Here is a 19,479-nt window from a genome sequence, read left to right on the forward strand (position 1 = left end):
TGGGGGTCTATATCCACATAGCCTGAGGTCTGGGGGAGTCTATCACACAGCCTGAGGTCTGGGGGTCTATCCCTCCACAGCCTGAGGTCTGGGGGTCTATCCTCACACAGCCTGAGGTCTGGGGGTCTATCCTCACACAGCCTGAGGTCTGGGGGTCTGTCTTCCACAGCCTGAGGTCTGGGGGTCTATCCACACACAGCCTGAGGTCTGGGGGTCTATCCCCAAAGCCTGAGGTCTGGGGTGTCTATCCCCCACAGCTAAGGTCTAGGGGTCTATCCCTCAAAGGCTGAGGTGTGGGTGTCTATCCTCCAAACCTGAGGTCTGGGGTCTAATCCCCAACAGCTCAAGGTCCAGCTCTACTCTGTCAGCTCCAGGTTTGGGGGTCTATGCCTCCACAGCCTGATGTCAGTCTATCCTTCTGAGGTCTGGGGTGTGGCTCTGCCCTTTCACTGAGGGGTCTGGAGGTGATCCTCCCACAGCAGCAGTTTATGATTCACTCTTCTCAAGTCCAGCTCTGCGCCCTATGCTCTCTCAGCCTTGGGGCTGCCCGCTTATGACGTTCCTCCCTGTGTCCACTAGGTGGCAGACCTCACCACCTGGGTCAGATGGGGTGGGGCTGGGCCCCCAGGAATCTTTTCCCAGACAGAAAGAGCAGAGAGAGGGGGTTCAGGGATGAGGGAGACTGAGGCTGCCAGCTGAGGGGAGTCATCAGAGTAAACAAAATAGAAAACTTTATTGATTTGGAGTGGCGAGGGGGCTGGTGGGGAAGAGGTGCTCCTGGGAGCAGCTCTTGGCAGACTTGGGTATGGGGGGAAGGTGGCTCAGGCTGCTTGACCCTGGGCTGGTCCTACCCTTCCAGGGACTCAGTGCTCACTTCTGTAACACAAAGACCAGCGCAGAGCCTTAAGAAGACATCCATGGGGGTAGTGTTGCTGGAGTTCAGGGAAGGAGCCCAGGATGAGGATACCTAGCTAATCTACTCATCTTGGGTAAGTCACTTCCCTTCTTTGGGCCTCAGTCTCATTATCTGAACAACGAGGATCACAAGAGCTCCCTTTCAGAACTATCTAGAAAATATGTGCAAATGCGCCCACAGAGCTGGGCACCTTGGGAGGCCATCAATAAAAGCCTAAGTTGAGATGCCCCGGCCTCATGGTGCACCCCAGGGCCTCCTCATGGGTACAGTGATCCCTAAGGGGCACTCCAGTTACCCAAGGTCCTGGCACTGCAGTGCTCCTCTCAAACGCATAGGTCTGGGGTCAGAGTTGAGTTCCAGGCCTGGCTCTGCCACTTCAGAGTTGCATGGCTTTGGTCAAAGCTACTTAACCTCTTTGAGCCTCAGCTTCCTCATTGGTTAAAGAGGATTTTACCTGTTTCATACTGTTTGGAGTGAGAAGTAATGTATTAGTTAAGGAGCGCTGGTTGCACAGAGGCAGCAGTTTGAACCCATGAGCTACTTCGTGTAAGAAAGATAGGGCAGTCTGCTTCCATAAAGATTACAGCCTTGTAAACCCTATGAGGCAGTTCTATTCTGTCCTACAGGATTGCTGTGAGTGGGAATTGACTCCACAGCAACTGGTTTTAAAACTGGAAGTTTCTGGGTGGTTCAGATAGTTAATGCACTCAGTTGATAACTAAAAGATTGGAAGTTCGAGTCCACCCAGAGGTGTCTCAGAAGAAAGGCCTGGCAACCTATGTCCGAAAAATCAGCCATTGAAAACCCTGTGAAGCACAGTTCTACTCTGACACACATGGGGTCACCAAGAGTTAGCACTGACTTGATGGCAACCGGTTTGGCTTGGTTTTTTTCATACTGTTTGAAGATTAGGCGAATTGATGCAGGCCAGTCACCCAGCTCAGGGTGAGTGCTCTGTGCCCCCGAGCAGTTATTATAACAGTAAGTAAGGCTCTGGGATGAGTTAACCCTGTACACAGAGGGAAGAGAACCTTCTGGAGGAGAACAGAGTAGGCGGTGATTCGGGGCAGATGCTGTGGCCCTGGCTGGGTTGTGAGGCTGGGCGGACCACAGCTGTCCACACTCTCTCTGGTGGCCGGCTCTAGGAGGGCAGGCCCCTGCCATGGTGGGCTGTGGCTCCGGGTGAGTACCCAGCTGCGTCAGTGCCCGGGCAGTGGTGGGGGATGCCTAGGTGCCCTGCTGCTGGGCCCGCCCGGCCAGTTTCCGGAGCTCATCCCAGAAGAGCATGCTGAGGATGGTGTGGGGGCCCAGCCGCAGGTAGGCGGGGCCCAGGCCCTTGTACAGCGCCAGGGGGCCCTCCTGCCGCCAGATCTTCACCAGGCAGTCGGCAAGGCCCCCATACAGCTGGCCCTGGGGAAGAACATGGGTGGGCATCACTACAAGGGCTGTGAGGTCCCTGGCTGGCACACCAAGTGTGTCTGTGTGTACAGGGCTGGCACATACAGTGCCTTTGCGCTAATCAGAAAAAGGCAGCTTCCCACTCCCGTTGGGCAAATTACAAAAAGGTGACCTTCTGGGCTGCAAAACTAGAAAAGGGGCCCTTCCTGCAGGTAGCCTCAGTCCCATGCTAGGGGCTCGGTGTGGTTAGTAGCATACTGACAAGTGTCAGCCCTAACTTGCCCTGTGACAGTCACCTCTATTGGGCACAGCTTGCACCATCATACGACAGGGCCCAATGTGTATCTGGAGAGTGAGGCTGGCAGTGCCACGGGAAGGCTGTGGAGTCGGGCCTGGATTCCCATTCTGGCTTTTCCACCTACTAGCTGGCTGACCTCAGCCAAGTCACAGCATCTCTCTGAGCCTCAGTTTGCTCATCAGGAAAATGGGGATTGTTGCAAGAATGGAATAAGATCCGGATGTTAGAGCAATTAGCATGGGCATGGGATAGAGGTGCTCAGCAAACAAGCTGAACTAATGTGCTGCATGTATATCATGTGTCTGAGGCTCTGTGTGTGTCTGTGTGTGTGTGTGCTCTCCAGCTCCCCACATCCTCCCCACCCCAGTCCCCAGCTCACCCTGCCAGCTCTGTCCACGGGCTGATTGTACAGCCTTGTGCTGACCACATCAAAGGGTGTCATGACTGCGGCCACAGCGATACTGCTGATCATGCCCCCAGCCAGGGCCACCAGCCAGCTGTCCTCCGGGAGCCACTGTGGGGATGGCACGAGCTGCTGATCCCTGCAACCACCCTTCAGCCACGTGGCGGCCTCCCTACTCCCAGGGCATGGGGGCCAGAAGAACTGGGGCAAAAGGAGCAGACAGGGCCCTCCAGCCATTCCCAACCCCCACTCCACCACCGCGAGCTCCTTCACAGCTTCAGGGTTCACTGCTGACCCCTACTCCTGCTGGGCCCAAAGGCCAGAGTCATGACCCCAAGGGCAGAGGCAGGGTGTCTGTCATAACCCCCTCAAATTCCTCCTGTTGGGGGCCAGTGAGGGATGTCTGGGGAGATGGTACAAACAGTTGTGGAGAAAGGAGGCAGGTCCCGCCCACTCCTGTGTGTCTGTGTGGGTGACACAGGTGTCCCCAGACCCTCACCTGTCGTTCCTGCACCCAGGCCTTGGCAGAGGCGAAGGTGGCCAGCTGGGCAGCTGAACCCACCATGACACGGGGCACAGCCCCACCCACACCCCGCCACAGTCCTGCCAGGCCCTGCTGCCGCCAGATAGTCTCCAAGGCGCCCAGGACACTCTGTGGGGAGAGGGCTCGGGTCACTGGACAGCCCTGTCCAGCCTGGGAGCCCAGCCAGCCCACCTAGCCCAGTCCAGAGGGCTCTGGGGAGTGGTGGGTCTCACCTGGTGATGGTGCTGGTGCCCCACGGCCATGGCGGCCACTGTCTGGGCCTGCAGCTGTGTCTTGACCTGTGAGAGCAGTGGGGACAGAGGGGCTTGGAGATGGAACCTTGGGAGAGCTGTTGGTGTTGTGGGCACCCCTCCCAGGACCCCCCAAACCCATGATGTGATGGTCCAACACCTGAGCTCAGGGGGCAGGTGGAATAGAGTTGAGGGTGAGGGTCTGGAGTCAGCCTGGGCGTGCATCTTAGTGTGATTGGGCAAGTCACTTAACCTCTGTGCCTCAATTTCCTCACCCTGGAAGAGCATTCTGAAGATTACATGAGATGACTGTCCAGCACCCAGCCCTATGTCTGGGACTTGGGGAGCCCTTGCTCAGTGGATGCTTTTGATCTTAATTTGCACAAGGCCACAGGGCAAGAAAGGTAACAATGCTAAGATCTGAGCCATCACACCTCCTGTGAACCTCAGCCCTCTTCTTTGGCTCAGAGCCAGTAGGACAGGAATGCCGGGCGAGTGAGGCTCAGGGCAAGGTACCCTCGGCCAAGGGGCAGATTCCAGGCCTGGGTTGGAGTGTTCCTGGGAACAGCCACACCCAGCCAGCCCCACCCTGCTCAGGTCTACTGTGCCCAACCCCTGGAGGATGCAGGGGCCCCGAGGGACCCAGATCATGGGGTGGTGGTGGATGAAATAAGACAAACTCACCAGGTAAGCAGGGCTCCCCACGAAGGCTCCCACGGCCCCTGCCATGGCACCTGCGAGCACCGTGCCACCTGGCTGCTGGGAGAGGCCAGCCTGGCATGCCAGGCTGTAGCAGTAGAAGCGGACACCGTTCATGAGGCCCTGGTAGAGGAGGCCGGCGGCTAGCCCCTTCTGCAGGCCCCACAGCCCATCGGCGCGGGCCACAGTGACCACGGAGGCCAGAAAGCTGCGGTAGGGCCGCGGGTAGGTGCCCGGGGCCTGCAGCTCCCCCTGCAGCTGCAGCCGTGTCTTCACCACCTCCAGGGGGTTGGTGAAGACACAGGCCAGGCAACAGGCTGAGGCGCCCAGCACCAGGTCCACAGCTGGGGGCACTGTCTCCATGACTCCAGGGCCAGGGGCTGGCTGTGCCCGGGTCGGGGCATGGGCTCCGGGCCTGGGGTGCTGCGCTTAGGCTGTCTGCACCACCACAGGGCCGCAGGGCCGGCCGCCGGGCCGAGGATCAACGCGGGCCAGGGCTATGTCTGGAGGGCAGGGGTCCTGTGGGACAAGCCCGCAGCTGCCTAGCGGCCAGCTCTATCTCGGGAGTCCACCTGCTCTGCTCAGCTGCCCAGGGACGGCCAGAGCCTGGGACTCGCCCCTGGCTGGCTCTGACCAATCCCAGCGGCCTCTGACCCCAAACCTCCTGGCTGGGGCGGGGCCTGGAGCCTGGGATCTGGGGGAAAGGTCACTAGGGGCTGGAGGGACAGTGGGGGTGGGAGGAAGTGCCCAGTCAGCCTGGGCCTCTCGTCCTGCCCTGCCTCGGGCTCTGGGGCGAAGTGCTGGTGCCTCTGGCTTAGCCAGTCCTGCCCCAGAGCAGAGAGCCCTGGGCACAGGGCAGCTGCCCCGCCCCTACCCCATCACGGTCACCGTCTGTGTAACTTCCTCTTTTCCAGCCTCAGTCTTCCAGTCCGTCTCCCACAATCTTTGGGCCCTCCATCAGCAGGAGCAGAGGTAGAGAAGGGCTCCAAGACCCCCAAGAACCTGATTTTGAATCTTAAGCTCTGCTGTTACATGTGACACTGGGCCAGTTATTTCCTCTCTGAGCCTCAGTCTCCCTCACTTGTAAAATGGGGATTTTTTTTTTTTTTTTAACAGATGAATTTTATTGTATCTCATTTGCTTAGCTGGAGAACTCTTAGATCTTACTCACCAGCTTGTTGAACTGCTTGTTTTTCAGAGACATCAATACCATCCAAAACTGTTTTTAACTGTTTGTGGCTTGCTGAATTAAAGCAGTTGAGTTTGATGTAAGTTCAACGTTGTTTCCTTCATAATTAACTTATCTTTCTGGGCTTGAGATACTGAACAGGCAACACCTGGCCTCATCCAAACCCTACGGATGTATTTTCACCCAAGAAATTTTGCATTTCAACAACAGGCCTTCTCTCCTGAATGACGACGTTGGTGGAGAAGTGAGGTCATCTTGTGATGGAAGCCCAGTGTAACATCCTTGATCATGTTCTGTACGTGACTACAGACAGTGCGAACTGTAGTCAGTTCCTTTCTGTTTCCCATCAACCCGAAGCCCCTTTTTTTCCTAAGGAGACCACGTTCTGCATTGATGTGATTGAGTCCCTCTGCAGGGTTCCTCTGGGGCCCTTCACAGTCACTGTGCTTCCCTTCAGAGTGATGTCCAGTCTGGTCGCTGCAAATGGTCTTCATTCTTGCAGTAGATGCGGCAAAGAGCTAAAATGTGGATATTGATACCTACTTCCGAAGGTTCCTTGGAGGTTTAGAGATGTGTGGAGAGCATGGCTAGCACAATGCCCTGCCCAATAAAAGGTAGCCTGTATCCCTGCTGCGTCTGGTTCCTATCTCCCAAACCCTGGGTCTCCGGAAGTGACCACGTGACTTTCCTCACTCCCCCAGTAATGACTTGCCCATCAGGCCTGCCCCCTCCTCCTGCAGATACCAGGAGAGGCAGGAGCTCTGTGGCTCCTGTCCCAGCTTTGTCCACCCTGAAGGAGGGGCTGTTAGGGCAGGAGGGGGGGCCCTGGACGCAAATGGCCCTTTGGTACCTGGGAAGAAAGGAACTCCCATCCTGAGCACTGCCATCAGGCACCTGTCTGCTCATTGCCACTCTGCCCACCTTGGTCCAAATCAAAACACTGGACCCACCCTGCCCAGACCCCCACACCTTTGTAGCCTCCATGCCCACCTCTTCCAGGGTCCACACCCTGCCCAGTGTGAGGCCCTTGAGTACCTGGGATGTGGGGAGCCCTTGCTCAGTGGTAACTTGTACTCTTCTACAAGGCCACACAGAAGAGGCCTCAGTGCTCCTTGGCCTGTCCCACCAAGGGATGGGCAGCTTGGCAGCCCTCTGGACAGCCCCTGGAGGTAGTAGCTCAGCAGGCCACAGGGACAGCTTGGACTCTGCTAAGTTTACTCCAAGAGTGGCTGACACTCATCCTCAGAGGGGTGAGGCACGAGCCTGGCCTTGGCCTGCCCTTCCCTGGGATGTGTCCTGGGACTGGAGCTGGGTGGCTGTAGGAAACGAGGGAGGGCAAAGTTCAGGCCGGGAAACTCCCTGGAGGCCTGAGCTTCTCCAGACGGGGGCACCACAGGCGGGCCATGGTGATCTGGCTCCCAGTGCATCCTGAGTATTGTGTGCAGAGTGGATGGTTGAGGGGTATTTGTGGAATGAATGAACTGAAGGACCCCCACCCCCATGCTGGTCAACAAAGGGCCAACGACAGCCATGGCAATATAACATGTCTATTTTATTTTAAAAAACAAAACCCAAACCACCTGACCCCTTCTCACAGAGGGCCGTGACAAAGCTCCCAGGAGGGGCCCGGCTCCAGCCAAGTGGGTCAGTGGAGGTGTCAATGTGGCCACCACACTGCAGGCTGAAGCCCCTTCTCCCTCCCCTTTGCTCCCAGCAAAAGGAAGTGGCCTGGTTCCTGGGTCCTCAGGTACTGCCGGGTTGCAGGGAGAGGCAGGGGCTGTGGACATGCAAGGCCTCCTGGCGGCCCGGCCCAGGCCCTGGGCTCTGGTAAGGTGGGCAACAGGTGCTTGGGGATGGCGCTAATGGAAGCAGCCATGCAGAGACTAGCGTCCCAGCTTCCCTGCACAGCCAGGCCAAATGTTCAAAAACGAACAAGGATGGCCAGGTGCTCAGGGCCCCCAGATTGGCCCTGAGCCTCTACCTGGGCCCCTGACCCACAGAGAGGAAGAAGGGACTCCTGCCCTCCCACTCCTTTCACTTTCCTCTTAGAGTCTAGATTATTCCCCTCGACATCCTGAGGAGATGCTGCTGACTGAAGGCACCGGGCCCCGGGAGGAGCGTGTGCAACTGTGGAACCCACAGGGCTTGGACCTCTGCCCCAGCTCTCTCTCCAGTCACGGCCTGCTGGGCAGGATGCCAGGGTGTTGGGCACCCTGCTCTGGATCCCTGGGGGTGGACAGACCCCACTCGGCATCCCGCTGCCCAGGGCAGAAGTCAGCTGCAGAATGGCATGCAGCCTGGCCCCGAGCAGCAGCAACCCGGCGTCAACAGTGTGCATGCCGGGCAGCGTGCCTCTCTTCCCCCTCAACCAGAGATGCCAACCAGTGCAGCCTCAGCACCAAGGGTCCCGGGAGGCTCTGCCACGGCACAGGCTGTCACTCCGCTGCCAGGCGCTGTGGATGAGGCTCAGGGCATCCTCGAATTTCTTCTGGCTGGAGGCTTCCTGGATGGCCTTGAGTGGGAGGTCCACCTGTGGGGTGTGAGGGGATCTGAGGGACTGCAGTGCTAGGCCGCACGCCCACAGAGCCATGGGGGCCTGGGCATAGGCCTGGCTCTGCCTTGGCCATGGAGTCCCCCTACATCAGGGTCAGCCTCCCCCAGAAGCCCTTTCCATGCTGCTAAATCCTCCCTTCTCTTCTAGGAGGGGCTGGAGCAGCCCAGGGCCTCTGCTGATGCCAGTTGGGGCTCCTTGAGTGCTTCCTTCCGGGAAGGTCTCAGCTCTCAGGGGGGCCCAGGGAGGTGGGCTCTGCACTCTCATCGGCTGTGCACCCAGAAGGCCGGGTCTGGAACTGTTCTTGCCTCAGGCTAGCCCCAAGCTTCCCAGGGCTGGTATGCAGCACGTGTTCAAAACCATTTTTACCCCAGGATTAAATGAGTGTCTCTGTGGGTGAGCAGTGGCCTGCCCATCTCAGGCCTCCACCATTTCGGCACAGCTCAGGCCCACTGTGAGCACTTCATTCATGCTTTTGGACTAGAATTGAGGAGGTCAAGAATCAGGTTTCCTGGCTTCTGTTTTCAGCTCTAGCCTCAGACTCAACAGGGATTCAGGGTTTTGCCTCTTTTGTCCTAAATTTTTGTGTCTGTCCCAGAGTTATTGGCATGTTGCTGTCTCCAGGACCCTAGAGGCAGGGCCCTCAGCTCCAGCCTCAGTCTGCCAAGCAGGGCCAGCTCCTAGGAGCAGCTGGGGGCCTCCTCCCCCAGAAAATGGCTCCCACCCCCCAGGGTTCCAGCTGACACATTTCCGAGGCAGCGAGCTACCTGGTAGATGGTCTTCCACGCAGCACCCAATGCAGACAGGAATCGGTCCAGTTCAGAAGGGCAGCTCAGGTAGATGACCCAGGGCAGGAGGAGCTGCTGGCCGTCCTGGGAGAACTCCTGGGGAGAGAAGGCCTCTGGTGAGCAGACCCAGCTCCTCTGCAGGGCCTGCCGCCACACCGCCTCCCGGCTCACCAGGACACAGTACTCCTTGCCCGGCTCAGAGCATGCGGCGCTGATGTCAGCCAGCCTGGCTGTGCCCAGGGAGCGGAAGAAGCTGGTCTGGCAATCCTCGTGGCATGTGAAGAGGCGGTCGTCAGTGATGACCAGGCAGCAAGGAATGCAGGGGCTGGGTGCTACCCCCTGGGGGATGACCTGGGAGAGCATCAGCAGAGGGTCAGGGGAGAAGCTAGTGGTGCTCTCTAGGGCTGCTCTGGAAAGGTCTCCCAGCCCCTTTGCCCCACCCTCTAGAGGTCAGGGAGGCTCTACCCACCTCAGGAGTTTAGGTGTGGGGAGGGGGTGATGGTGGAAGCGGGCCAGGCTGCGGTGGCCCTGAGTTCCAGGGTCAGCTTCCGGGCTGCCCCCTGAGGCCACCTGTCTCAGCTCTCCCTGGCTGCCCCATGGCTGTGTGGGTTTTGGGAAGCAACCCTGGGGTCCTGGCTGGGGTCATGCAGGCCGAGGGGATGATAGGGACGCGAGGAGCTCACCCCCTTGGACACGGCCTGGCAGAGGTGCTGCATCCAGTCGGCCATCTCCGCCTCGCTGTCAGCGCTGAGCTCCAGGGAGGGCCGGTCAGCAAGGACGACCTGGAAGGCGTGGGGCCGATCCGTGGTGTTGGACCTCCTGCAGCCACCGCACTGCTCCCCCCTGGGCCAGAGGAGGAGGGTGAAATGGAAGGCGAGGGGCAGGGCTGGCACGGTGAGAGCCCTGGGGGCTGGCCCAAGGTGGGCAAACACCAGGGCTTGCCCCAATCCCGAGGGCCGGAGGATCTGGAAGGCTGTCTAAACCCCTGGGCCTCAGGAGAGGTTTAAAGCTCCACCCCTTTCCGCGGGACATGTTCTATTTTCAGTATCACCAAGATCCTTCAAGGTACTTAAGCATGGCCAGGCAAGAGGGTGCGATCGGCTCTTGGCTCCAGCCTGCTGGCACTGGTGCATATTCACGAAGAGTCCCTTTGATGGGGCTCGATGTTTATTCTAAGTATGTGTGTGTGTCCATGTCCCCATCTGGTTCGGAACTCTCAGGGAAGGGAATGCCTCCCCTATCAGACTACAATAGGTTCCCTGCAGCACTCAGAGTTTGGCCAAGCCCAGGGGGATAGGGTAGGGCTGAGAGAGAGGCTGACCTGACAAGAGGGGGAGCCATCTCCAAACAGGGGGATGGGAATGCTGGGCCCAGGGAAGCTGGAGTCTTGGCTTTCAGGCCCCAACGCCTGCCCACCCTCCATCGCCCGTAGCTCACCCCATGTTCACCGACAGCAGAGGGATGACGTCAGTGCGGTCTGGATACTGGTAGAGGATCCCGTTGCTGCAGGGGCCAACACAACAGCGTGAGACCTTTCCAAGGAATTGGGGCCCAAGCAGAGCCCAGGTCCCAGGGGCTGCCCCCATAAACCTCAGAGGCCAAGGAGGCTAGGAACCTGTCTTCTATGGAAGGGAGGTGAAGAAAGAATTACAGAGGACAGCAGGGAATGCTCCTCCTCAGGCCTAAAGGTGCATCCAATGGGGCCTAGCCTAGGTCTTCACCTGAGGCATTCTGGGATTCCTTGGGTCCCACAGATGGCTGACTCTACAGAGAAGTTCTAATATTCCAGGGTATGTCTACTCCAAAGCCCCTGCTGAGGACCTGACAGCCCCATAGCCCTGGGCCCGAGGCGGAGGCCTGGAGCTGTGAGGGCTCCCACCTGAGCACCACGAAGCAGGTCTTCCAGTGTTCCTTGCCCAGGTAGGAGGTACCCGCCTTGTAATGCAGCACGCCTTCTTTGGTGATGGTGCCCTCGGGGGGTGAGCAGTGGCAGGGGACAGGGCCCAAGGACTCATCTGTGGGGTCCTCCCAGTGCACAAGCCCGTAGAAGCGCACAGTAACAGTGGATGCCTGGGGTTGCGGAAGTGGACAGAGTGGTGAGCTCTGGGCCAGGCAGGTGGCTGAGCCAGGGTCGAGCTCACTGACAGCCCAGGATCAGGAATGGCCACTGAGAAAGCAAGGATGTTTAACCTCAGGACACACCTTAGTTGGGAGGGGGACAGGATTTGACACTGGAGAGCCCTCACAGATGGGTGATTGAGAAATGCTAAAGAATCTATTTGTACCACTTAGTGCTAATACCAGGGCTGGCCAGCAGAGGACCGGATCTCAGGGACTAGGCCCCTTCCTCCCAGGTTCTTACCTCACACTTAGATTCCTGAGCCACAAATTTAGCCAGGGCCAGCTTCTCCATGGTGGCATCGGTCAGGATGCTGGGGTAGGGTGGTTCCCGGCAGCCTTTGATCATAGCTGACTTCAAAGAAGCCAAGAAGAACCTGCATGGGGAGTGTGGCTTGTTGTCAGAGGCCTGGGGAGTCCTCACCCCACCCTCCACTGGACGGGGTTCAGGCCTGAGGGCTCCTGGCCTGAGAGGGCTGCAGAGACTCCACGGAGGGATCTGGCTGGAGTCAGTGGTCACCTGGGGCCATCAAACCGTGACCTGGAAAAGGCCTAAACAGTCCCAATGGCCAAGGAGCCTTGGATTTTGACACTGAGAAAAGGATGCACAAGGTGGCAGCCAGCAGGACTTCTACGATGGGACCATTAAGTCAGGTCATCCCAGTACAACATGATCTTCTTGCACGTCATTTTCACACGTAAGCATCTGAAGGTGCACCATGGGCCAGCAGCCCTACTGGGTAAGTCATGCCAGGCCCTTTCTCTGTGGGTCACAGAGGGTCTGAGGTCATCTGGGTAAACCACAGGCGTCAAGGAGTCAGTGTGACTTCACTTTCCCACCTCTCTGGCCAGACTGCGGGTTCCAGGGGGCACATAGCTCTGTTTTCCACTTCTTTGTCTCCCACTTCCCACCCTCACCCCCAAGGGCGGATGTCCAGTCCTGCTGCGGGGGACGGGAGTGACACTCACTCAGCCAGGGTCACATCAGCTGTGTCCAGCAGAAACTGCTTCCTGCGGTTGGTGCACACCAGGTTCACCGTCTGCTGGTCAAGGCCGACCTGCCAGAGACCATGTGCTCAGACACACATGTGGCTCCGGCCGCTGCCCGCAGAAGAGGCAGCCACGCTCGGCTGAGGGCCGGATGGGGAGGGGAAACGCACACTCGGGGGTCTGAGGAAGTAAAGCCCCCAGAGGCCTGGGGCCCTGGCTTGAGTTGGGGAGAGGTGGTCAGAATCAATACCAAGGAAGTGGCCTCCTCAAGCTTGGTCTCATCCCAGCACCATGTGCAGAGGCTTCTCTGAGGGATAAGCTGGCATCAGCCCTGGGGGCAAAGTCGGGGGCATGGCTTGTTCTACAGCTCTCAGCAGCCACAAATATGGAGCCTGAACTCACCGACACGTAGTCAAGTTCATTGTAAGAAACGGCTTCTTCCACCAAGTATGGCTTCTCTGTGGCCCCTGAGAGAGGAGACCCCAGTGCCATTACCCCCAAAATGGCCTCTTGTCCCTCCCCCTTCCCCATTTTCTCAGAGGACCCTCGTCGCCCTGCAATCTGAAAGGATGGAGTAGGAAACTGGCATGGAGGGGAGGCGACAGGCTCATGCCTTGGGCTGCTGGGACTAGCAACAGCTTTCTGGAGTGCCTTTCCGTGACCACGCACAGGCAGCCCAGAGATGCTCAGAGGGCGTGGGGTGACTGGGGAAAGCAGCAGCAGGCAGTCTCATCCTCACCCCATCCCCAGCAGATGTCCTGGCCCCGCCTGGGGGCCACAGGTACCTTTGCGGAGCAGATAGACGTAGCAGTCTGTGAGCAGCACGTACAGCAGCTGCAGGTTACCCTCCATGTGCCCGGTGCTCATCCGGATCATCTGAGGGCCGGAGCAGAAGCCGGTCAGGGACAGGCTCCTGGCCCCGCCCTAGGAAGCCTGTCTCTTCTCAAATGGGCCGTCCCACCTTCCCTTTGCTGGGTTTCCTCTCTTGCTCATTCTTGAGTTCCTGGGACTTACTTTAAACAGCTGTTCTTCGTTTTCTCGAAACACATGGATCATCAGCAGGAGCAAGTGATTGTTGTCTACTCTGTGAGAGGGACAAGTGTGGGGAGGGGTCAGGCCGGCATTGGGTGGGAGAGGCTCTGCCTTCCACCAGGAGCCCAAGTTAGGGAGGGAGATCGCACCCTTTTCTGCCTCCCAACCCCAGTGAGGTCTTCCAGGAGTTGGTACTTAACTTCTTTGGGGTTCAGAGGCCCAGTGCCCCCAGCTCCAAGGACTGGGAGTCTCCCCCACCAGCTGCACAGATAACTTGCTCACCTGAACTCTGATGAGTGGATCATCTCAGAAGGGCTCCCCTGCCCTTCATCTACCCCAGAGTCCTCTGCGCTGCTCAGACACGGGCTGGGCTGGTCTCGCCTGAGCCGGCAGATAGCCTCCTGGGTCCCAGGCTCTGGCCCAAGCACCGGTCCCTCACTGACCAGTGGCAACTGGGTCTCCAGTTCCTGGGTCTCTGGCTCCCGAGCCTCCCCACAGGTGTCCTCTAGGGGTCGAGGCGCCTGTCCCTCTCCTCCTCTCTCCTCTTCTTGGCCAGCAGCCGCAGGGCTACCAGGAACATGCAGCGGTTGGCCAGGCCCTGCAGGGTCATGGTGGCCACCACCTGATGCAGCAGTGCTTGGACTCTCGGCGGTAAAGCGGTAGAAGTCCATTGGGGCTGGAAGCCCCTCACTAAAGTCACAAAATGGTGGCCTCTCCGGGGCATCCCCGGGAGAGCCGGTCCGAAAGGACTGGTTCGGGGGCTGTGCATGGGAGTGCCAGGTGCTGGGGTCTAGCTGACCATTCAGCTGGTCGATGACCTTACTCAGAGGCTGCCCCAGGCGCTCCATGGAGGTGTCCTTCATTGCAGGGATGAGCAGACCCATGTGGCCAAGCTCTGCACCCTCGCTGCTCTCAGCTGTACTGCCGGGCCCCTCGCCCTCCTCCGGGGGTGAAGCCAGGGTGGTGTCTGATGAGTCCTGCCCATGGCCTGGGCCATCCCCGTGCCTGGCGCATTTCTGCTGGGTGGAGGCTGGGTGAAGAGGACTTGCTTCCTCATCTGATTTGGTTTTCTTCTTCTTGCCAGTTTTCTTCTTCTTGGTGACCCTAGGACAACAGTGATGGGGAGAGACTGAACATCTGAGTACTGAGGTACTGAGGGAAATTAGACAGGTTGGGTCAAAGAGACGATACTGGGCACGCGGCCTCAGAGAGCACAGCCAGAGCGCCAGTGGTTCTGGGCAGTGCTAGAAGGGAGGCCCCAGCCAGCAGGCAGCAGCGGCCAAGGCCCAGAGATGGCCGGGAAGGCTGGGGAGCAACACAAGGGAGGCAAGACAGCAGCAGCCAGAGGGATCCCAGAGCAAGTCCTATGGAAGTCCAGCTGATGGGAACAACTGAGCTAGCTGTGCTTCATACCCACTGGGAAACAAAAGCACACCATGGCTGGTCAGACCAATGGCCTCCTCCACTCAGCCCTTCCCTAGGATGTTTGTTGGCAATGGACCCTGAGCTGACCTTGCAGCCCATTAGTTATCATCATGGATACATCACCCAGAAATGTACTTTTCTGGGCTCAAACTCCTACCCCCCATTCTTTGGTTTCAAGTTGGCTGGAGTGGGCTTGGCTAAGCTGCTCAGGTCTGAACCAGTAAGGCTGCTCTGCACTGGAACCAGCCTGTGGGAGTGGGACTCCTGGCTCCAGTCCTGGGGAGCCACCCCCACCCCTGGGCCAGCAAGCCCCCAGAAGGCTAAACAGTGCACACACGGCCTCCCTTCCTGTTCCTGGCTACAAGTCTCAAGAGCCGGGGCCAGGGGAGGTTGGGGAGCCGAGAAGGTAGTGAGCCAAGAGTCTCCTCCTTGTCATTCACCTCCTCTTTTCCTTCTATGTCCCTGGTGACATGGCGAAGTGACTTTTCTTTCAAGGACCCAGGCTGAACTAGAATTAGTACAAATCACAGAAACTGTGCACCAACTTCCAAGAAATCCCTTGGAAGGAAGGCCAGCCTGGAGAGGGCTTTCTGGTCCTAGATGGACAAATGTCCCTGGCAGCCTGGGCACGGAAGCCAGCCGTGGTTGCACCCGGTGCTACCTGTCCCAGGGTGGGGGCCCTGTTTCCTGATGCTCAAAGAACTACAAAGGTGAAGGCTACTTCTTATTCTTTAGGGGGATCCCTGACTGCCCACAGGGGAGTCCCAGCCTGCCCTGAAGTAAAAACATGAGGCTGGAAGTGGACAAGACTCCCCCCGCACCCTCCACCGCCACCACTGACCTGATGACTTCAAGCTCGGCACAGGCCTCAAGCAGATCCAGGGCTTGGGACTCTTCCTTCTCCAGGGAGGTGGTGTGCACAGGGGTGGTGTCGGAGGAGGACATGCCCTCGCCGTGGTCCTCATTGAAGGGATTGTGGCGCTGGGTGGGACTCTTGGTGGAAGCCTTGCTACTGGTCAGGTCTGAGGCCGTGGAGTGGGGGCCACTGACAGTGTCTGTGAGGTCTCCATCTGGGAGAACAAGAACATGGTAGACAGCCCATCAAACACCATCTAGGGGCCCCAGACCCCTCAAGTCTACCTGATCTCAGGAGGGAGGCAGGTGGCCTTATCTCAAGAGTGGAAGTCCCACCCAACAGGAAGTAGTGTTGTACTTTAACAGCAGCTTGGAGAAGCTGCCATCGCCATAACCACTGGGGGCCCTCGAGAGCACACAACGATTTGGCTGAGTTCATGTTAAGAACCCCAGGGTTAAGCAGCATAGGCTAAGTCCCTCAGCGATGGTGACCTGCATACCTCCAAGGGAGCTGGGATCCACAAAGAGGAGATGGGCCACACAGCTCTTAGGTTAACCTGACAGCCCACCTGCCAGAGATGTTAGAGGGGTACCCAGCAGCCCCTTAGCCCCACAGGCCCACTGGCAGGGTGGAGAAATCCCCAAAGGTTCCTCGGAAGGGTCCCATGCAGAGGCAGCTAAAGAGGAGCTCAAAGGAAGAGAGAAGAACAGAAGGGAGAGAAGAGGGGTCAGAGAAAACAAGGGGTATGGAGTGGGTCAGAGAGGATGGGGAGCCAAAGGGGTAAGGAGCAGGGGGAGGAGCAGAACCAAGGACAGAGAGGAGAGAGTGAGATGACAGGACAGAGACGGCAGAACGAGATGCAAAGGGGAGATGAAAGGGGCACCGAGTGGCTGCCCCCAACAGATGCCTTGTGGGCCCTTCGGAGGCTGCTCTTCTCCCTGACATCCCACCAGCACCCTCCCAGGGGGGCAGGCGCAAGTGCCCTTTTAAGGCAGCTGCTGAAAACTCAATCTTATTCTATCCTCAGCTTATCTCCAGGTCCTCTCTGGGCCACGCCCTCACCCTGGCTCCATCCTCAGGAGAAGGCAGGAGAGACGGTGTGGGAGAAGCTGCCTGTCCAGAGAGGAGCTAGCTGAGCAGCTCCCTCCCTGTCCCAGGAGCTGGGCAGGGAGAGGCAGCAGAGGGCCAGGAAGAAAAGTCCACAGGACATTTCTCTGGTGGCAGATGGGAGATGCCCCAGCAGAGAGCTGAGGTCTGGCATGTGGAACAGCCTGGGTGAGGTCTAATGGCAAGGGATGCAGGACGTTCACACTCCATCTGCCAGTTTACACACATCTTGCTGGCCATTAACTGCCCAGAGAAGACGTGGCAAACACGCTCCCTATAGCCCTGTCTAGAAGGGCCCAACCTGCTATCAACTTCTGCGTAGGCCTTAGAAGCCGCTGAGCAGCCTGTTGACACAGCACGTTGTCTTTTTTTTTTTTTAAATGTCTTGCTTTTTTAAAAAAATGTATTTTATTTTTTGTTGTTGTTGAGAATGTACACAACAGAACATACACCCATTCGACAATTTCTACATAATACAATTCAGTGACATTGATTACGTTTGTCAAATTGTGTAACCATTCTCACCCTCCTTTTCCGAATTGTTCCTCCCGTATTAACATAAACTCACTGCCCCCTAAGGTTCCTATCTAATCTTCTGAGTTGCTGTTGTCAGTTTGATCCCATATAGATAGTTGACGCTGTCCTTTTTTTTTTTTTAAGTACAGTCTTTTAATATAAGGACAAAGGAGGGGGCTAAAGGCAACTGCTAACTTTGCTAGAAAATGCTCGAGCGATACATAAGGCTTTCTTAAGATTTCCTGGTACCCTAGAGCCTCAGTTCTCAGATGCAGAAAACCATGCCCTTTGGCCCCAAAGAGGGCCCTACAAAGCCCTCTGTTCTTGCCCAGCCCTTGTGAGTCTCTTCGACATTTGCAGTTGCTCATGGGAGGAGTCCTGAGAGGTGAGTAAGCAGATGACCTGTCGTGCTGGGCGTCCAGGTTAGGAAGCCACTCATTCTGAAAATAAGCCAAGGACCATGGAAAGGTGACCCCAATTCCCTACCCCTAGAGCCCTGAGTTTGGCACTGCCCCCAAACCCTGTTTTCCTCCAGGTCCAAGGAGAAGAAGACAAAGCCTCTTCAGGTGGGCTGCCAGAGAGTGCTCAGGAATTCTCTGGTGCTTGAGGAATTTAGGAAGGCAGGAGACCCCTGCGGGGACAAATCTCACCCTGCCCCAGGGCTCAGCCCTGCCCCAGCAAGCAGTGCAACATGGGCTGTTAGTTCTCAGGCCACAGGGAGCTCTGGAGGGCTGCACAGGGCGGTCAGGCCTCTTGTCATGTGACTACAACAGGCAGGAAGTAGCTGGGTCAGGAGGAAGGTTAGTTGTTAGAATCAGAGGGAAAAAAAAAAAAAAAGTCTATGCCCAGCATGTGTGCTGCAAGGAGAGAGGCTTAGGGAATAAATGATGTTATGATGGAATTCTGGATTTTAAGCTAATCTGAACTTGGGATTCTTCAATGCTACTCTCTTGGCTAGATAATGTAATTGATTTTTCCCAATGTGATATCTTGTTTCTCTCAAAGTTAAGCTATTCCATACTCACAGTGCTTGGAAAAAGGTCACCTGTTATCCATTACTCAGAGATCCCGGGTCTAAGAAGGAAGCAGGCAGCTCCAAGTGGTGGGGACAGTGCCTGTCCCTCATCCTCCCACCGGGTGAGATGCCTGGCACCTCCCCCTTCATGAGGCTGGGCTCCAGGCTGGAACCAGCCCACAGGGCAAGAGGCGTTTCAGTACAGGCGAGGTGATTATAGCCTCAGATTTAAGGTGGGACCATAAATGTCAGAAACATGCCCTTGGCGCTGAGTAATCATGGGAACCTGGTAAATAGCTTTGTGAATGTACACATGCCCAGAAGTAGAGTTGCGGGCAAGGAAACGCCCAAGCATGGCTGCTGCCCAGTAGACAGAGTGGCAGGGTGACAGATTTTATTGTAATCTGTCTTAAAACCTCAAAAACAATCTCCCCGTTGGAAGTTTCAGCTGTGCCTGGGCAATTTCCCTCAACTGGACCTCAATCTTTTTAAAAAATACTAGGGAGGAAACCATCCTGAGTCGACTGAAAAAGAACCAAACCCTCTGTCTTTGCTCCTTGATGCTCTGGCACAGGAGCCTGTCTGACCTAAAGGAGTTGACAACCCACATGTTAAATGAATGGTTTTCCAGAACAAGTCTCACTCGTTGCGTTGGGCCACTAGGGCACTCACCGAGTGTGCCTCTACCCACCTGCACTGCACTGACTCGCATCAGATCAGGAAGGGTGATCCGCATGTCCCCTGAAAGATAGTCACCTGGTGACTCCACAGGCCACTGCGTAAAGGCAGCTGTCCTGCACCAGGAGAGGGGATTCGCCTGGAGCTAAACTGGGGCAAGTTCTCCTACTGCAGAATTCCATCTACCAGAACACCAACTGGGCTTTAGTAGGATCACAGACATTATTATAAATAACAAGGAGCTGATTTTGAAACATGCAGCAAGCTTGGCATGGAAATGTCGCAAAACAGGATAAGAGGGTAAACAGCGGACTCTGCCCCACCTTCCCAGTCTGTGCTGGGTACAGACGGCACTGCTGGAAACACATCTCCAAAATCATAATCTATAAAAACGAGGGACAAAACTGAAGATTAGAAACATAGGCAGTGGAAGGCCTGGGAAGGTAGGGGCAATGGGGTGGGAAAGATGGGGAGAGAACGAGAGGAAAAATTCAACTTTCTACATTTGCTCTAACAACCTCAGGAGCGCTTATTAGGACCACAGCTGGTCTCAGCTCAGGCACTGGCCCAGGAGCCTCCAACCAGCTAGCAAGACCTCTGGGGAAATCCCTTTCCAAACCTAGAAGCTGGTTCTGGTGGAGAAGAAGCTCAGCTCCGTTGCACCTAACCTCGTTTTCTACCCCTTTCCTTCCCTCACTCTGTACCCCAGCAGGGTAACAAGGCCCT

General features: G+C 57.0%; 2 protein-coding genes across 3 annotated transcripts in view; both read right to left on the reverse strand.

Annotated features, from left to right (window-relative positions):
- Positions 1–2,143: 2,143 nt before the first annotated feature.
- SLC25A34 (solute carrier family 25 member 34) lies at positions 2,144–4,851 on the reverse strand. Its single transcript, XM_004377222.1, has 5 exons — positions 4,474–4,851; positions 3,772–3,837; positions 3,515–3,667; positions 2,992–3,126; positions 2,144–2,326 (listed from the first exon to the last, which is right to left on the reverse strand). The coding sequence occupies exons 1-5, from the start codon at positions 4,849–4,851 to the stop codon at positions 2,144–2,146; spliced, it is 915 nt and encodes a 304-aa protein (XP_004377279.1).
- A 2,357-nt stretch (positions 4,852–7,208) lies between these two features.
- Positions 7,209–19,479, reverse strand: part of PLEKHM2 (pleckstrin homology and RUN domain containing M2) — a 40,285-nt gene continuing 28,014 nt past the window's right edge. The window contains exons 7-20 of one of the 2 annotated variants that reach the window (XM_004377223.2): positions 19,077–19,136; positions 15,423–15,651; positions 13,439–14,260; positions 13,139–13,208; positions 12,910–13,000; positions 12,527–12,591; positions 12,104–12,192; positions 11,379–11,511; positions 10,896–11,086; positions 10,454–10,519; positions 9,700–9,859; positions 9,188–9,367; positions 8,996–9,112; positions 7,209–8,207 (exon numbers count right to left, since the gene is read on the reverse strand). In XM_004377223.2, coding sequence (XP_004377280.1) covers positions 8,070–8,207; positions 8,996–9,112; positions 9,188–9,367; positions 9,700–9,859; positions 10,454–10,519; positions 10,896–11,086; positions 11,379–11,511; positions 12,104–12,192; positions 12,527–12,591; positions 12,910–13,000; positions 13,139–13,208; positions 13,439–14,260; positions 15,423–15,651; positions 19,077–19,136 — 2,411 coding nt within the window. In that variant the 3' untranslated portion in view covers positions 7,209–8,069. The remainder of the gene's footprint in view (positions 8,208–8,995; positions 9,113–9,187; positions 9,368–9,699; positions 9,860–10,453; positions 10,520–10,895; positions 11,087–11,378; positions 11,512–12,103; positions 12,193–12,526; positions 12,592–12,909; positions 13,001–13,138; positions 13,209–13,438; positions 14,261–15,422; positions 15,652–19,076; positions 19,137–19,479) is intronic. The other variant, XM_023732157.1, reaches the window with a different exon arrangement.

The sequence above is a fragment of the Trichechus manatus genome, unplaced genomic scaffold (assembly GCF_000243295.1).
Source record: "Trichechus manatus latirostris isolate Lorelei unplaced genomic scaffold, TriManLat1.0 scaffold00048, whole genome shotgun sequence".
Classification (NCBI taxonomy): domain Eukaryota; kingdom Metazoa; phylum Chordata; class Mammalia; order Sirenia; family Trichechidae; genus Trichechus; species Trichechus manatus.

Coding starts and splice junctions, on each gene's coding strand:
- SLC25A34 (XM_004377222.1), bottom strand. CDS start 4,851: ATGGAGACAGTGCCCCCAGCTGTGGACCTGGTGCTGGGCGCCTCAGCC. Junction 3,838..4,473: donor TGGGGAGCCCTGCTTACCTG/GTGAGTTTGTCT, acceptor CTGCTCTCACAG/GTCAAGACACAGCTGCAGGC. Junction 3,127..3,514: donor CCTGGGTGCAGGAACGACAG/GTGAGGGTCTGG, acceptor CCATCCCCACAG/TGGCTCCCGGAGGACAGCTG.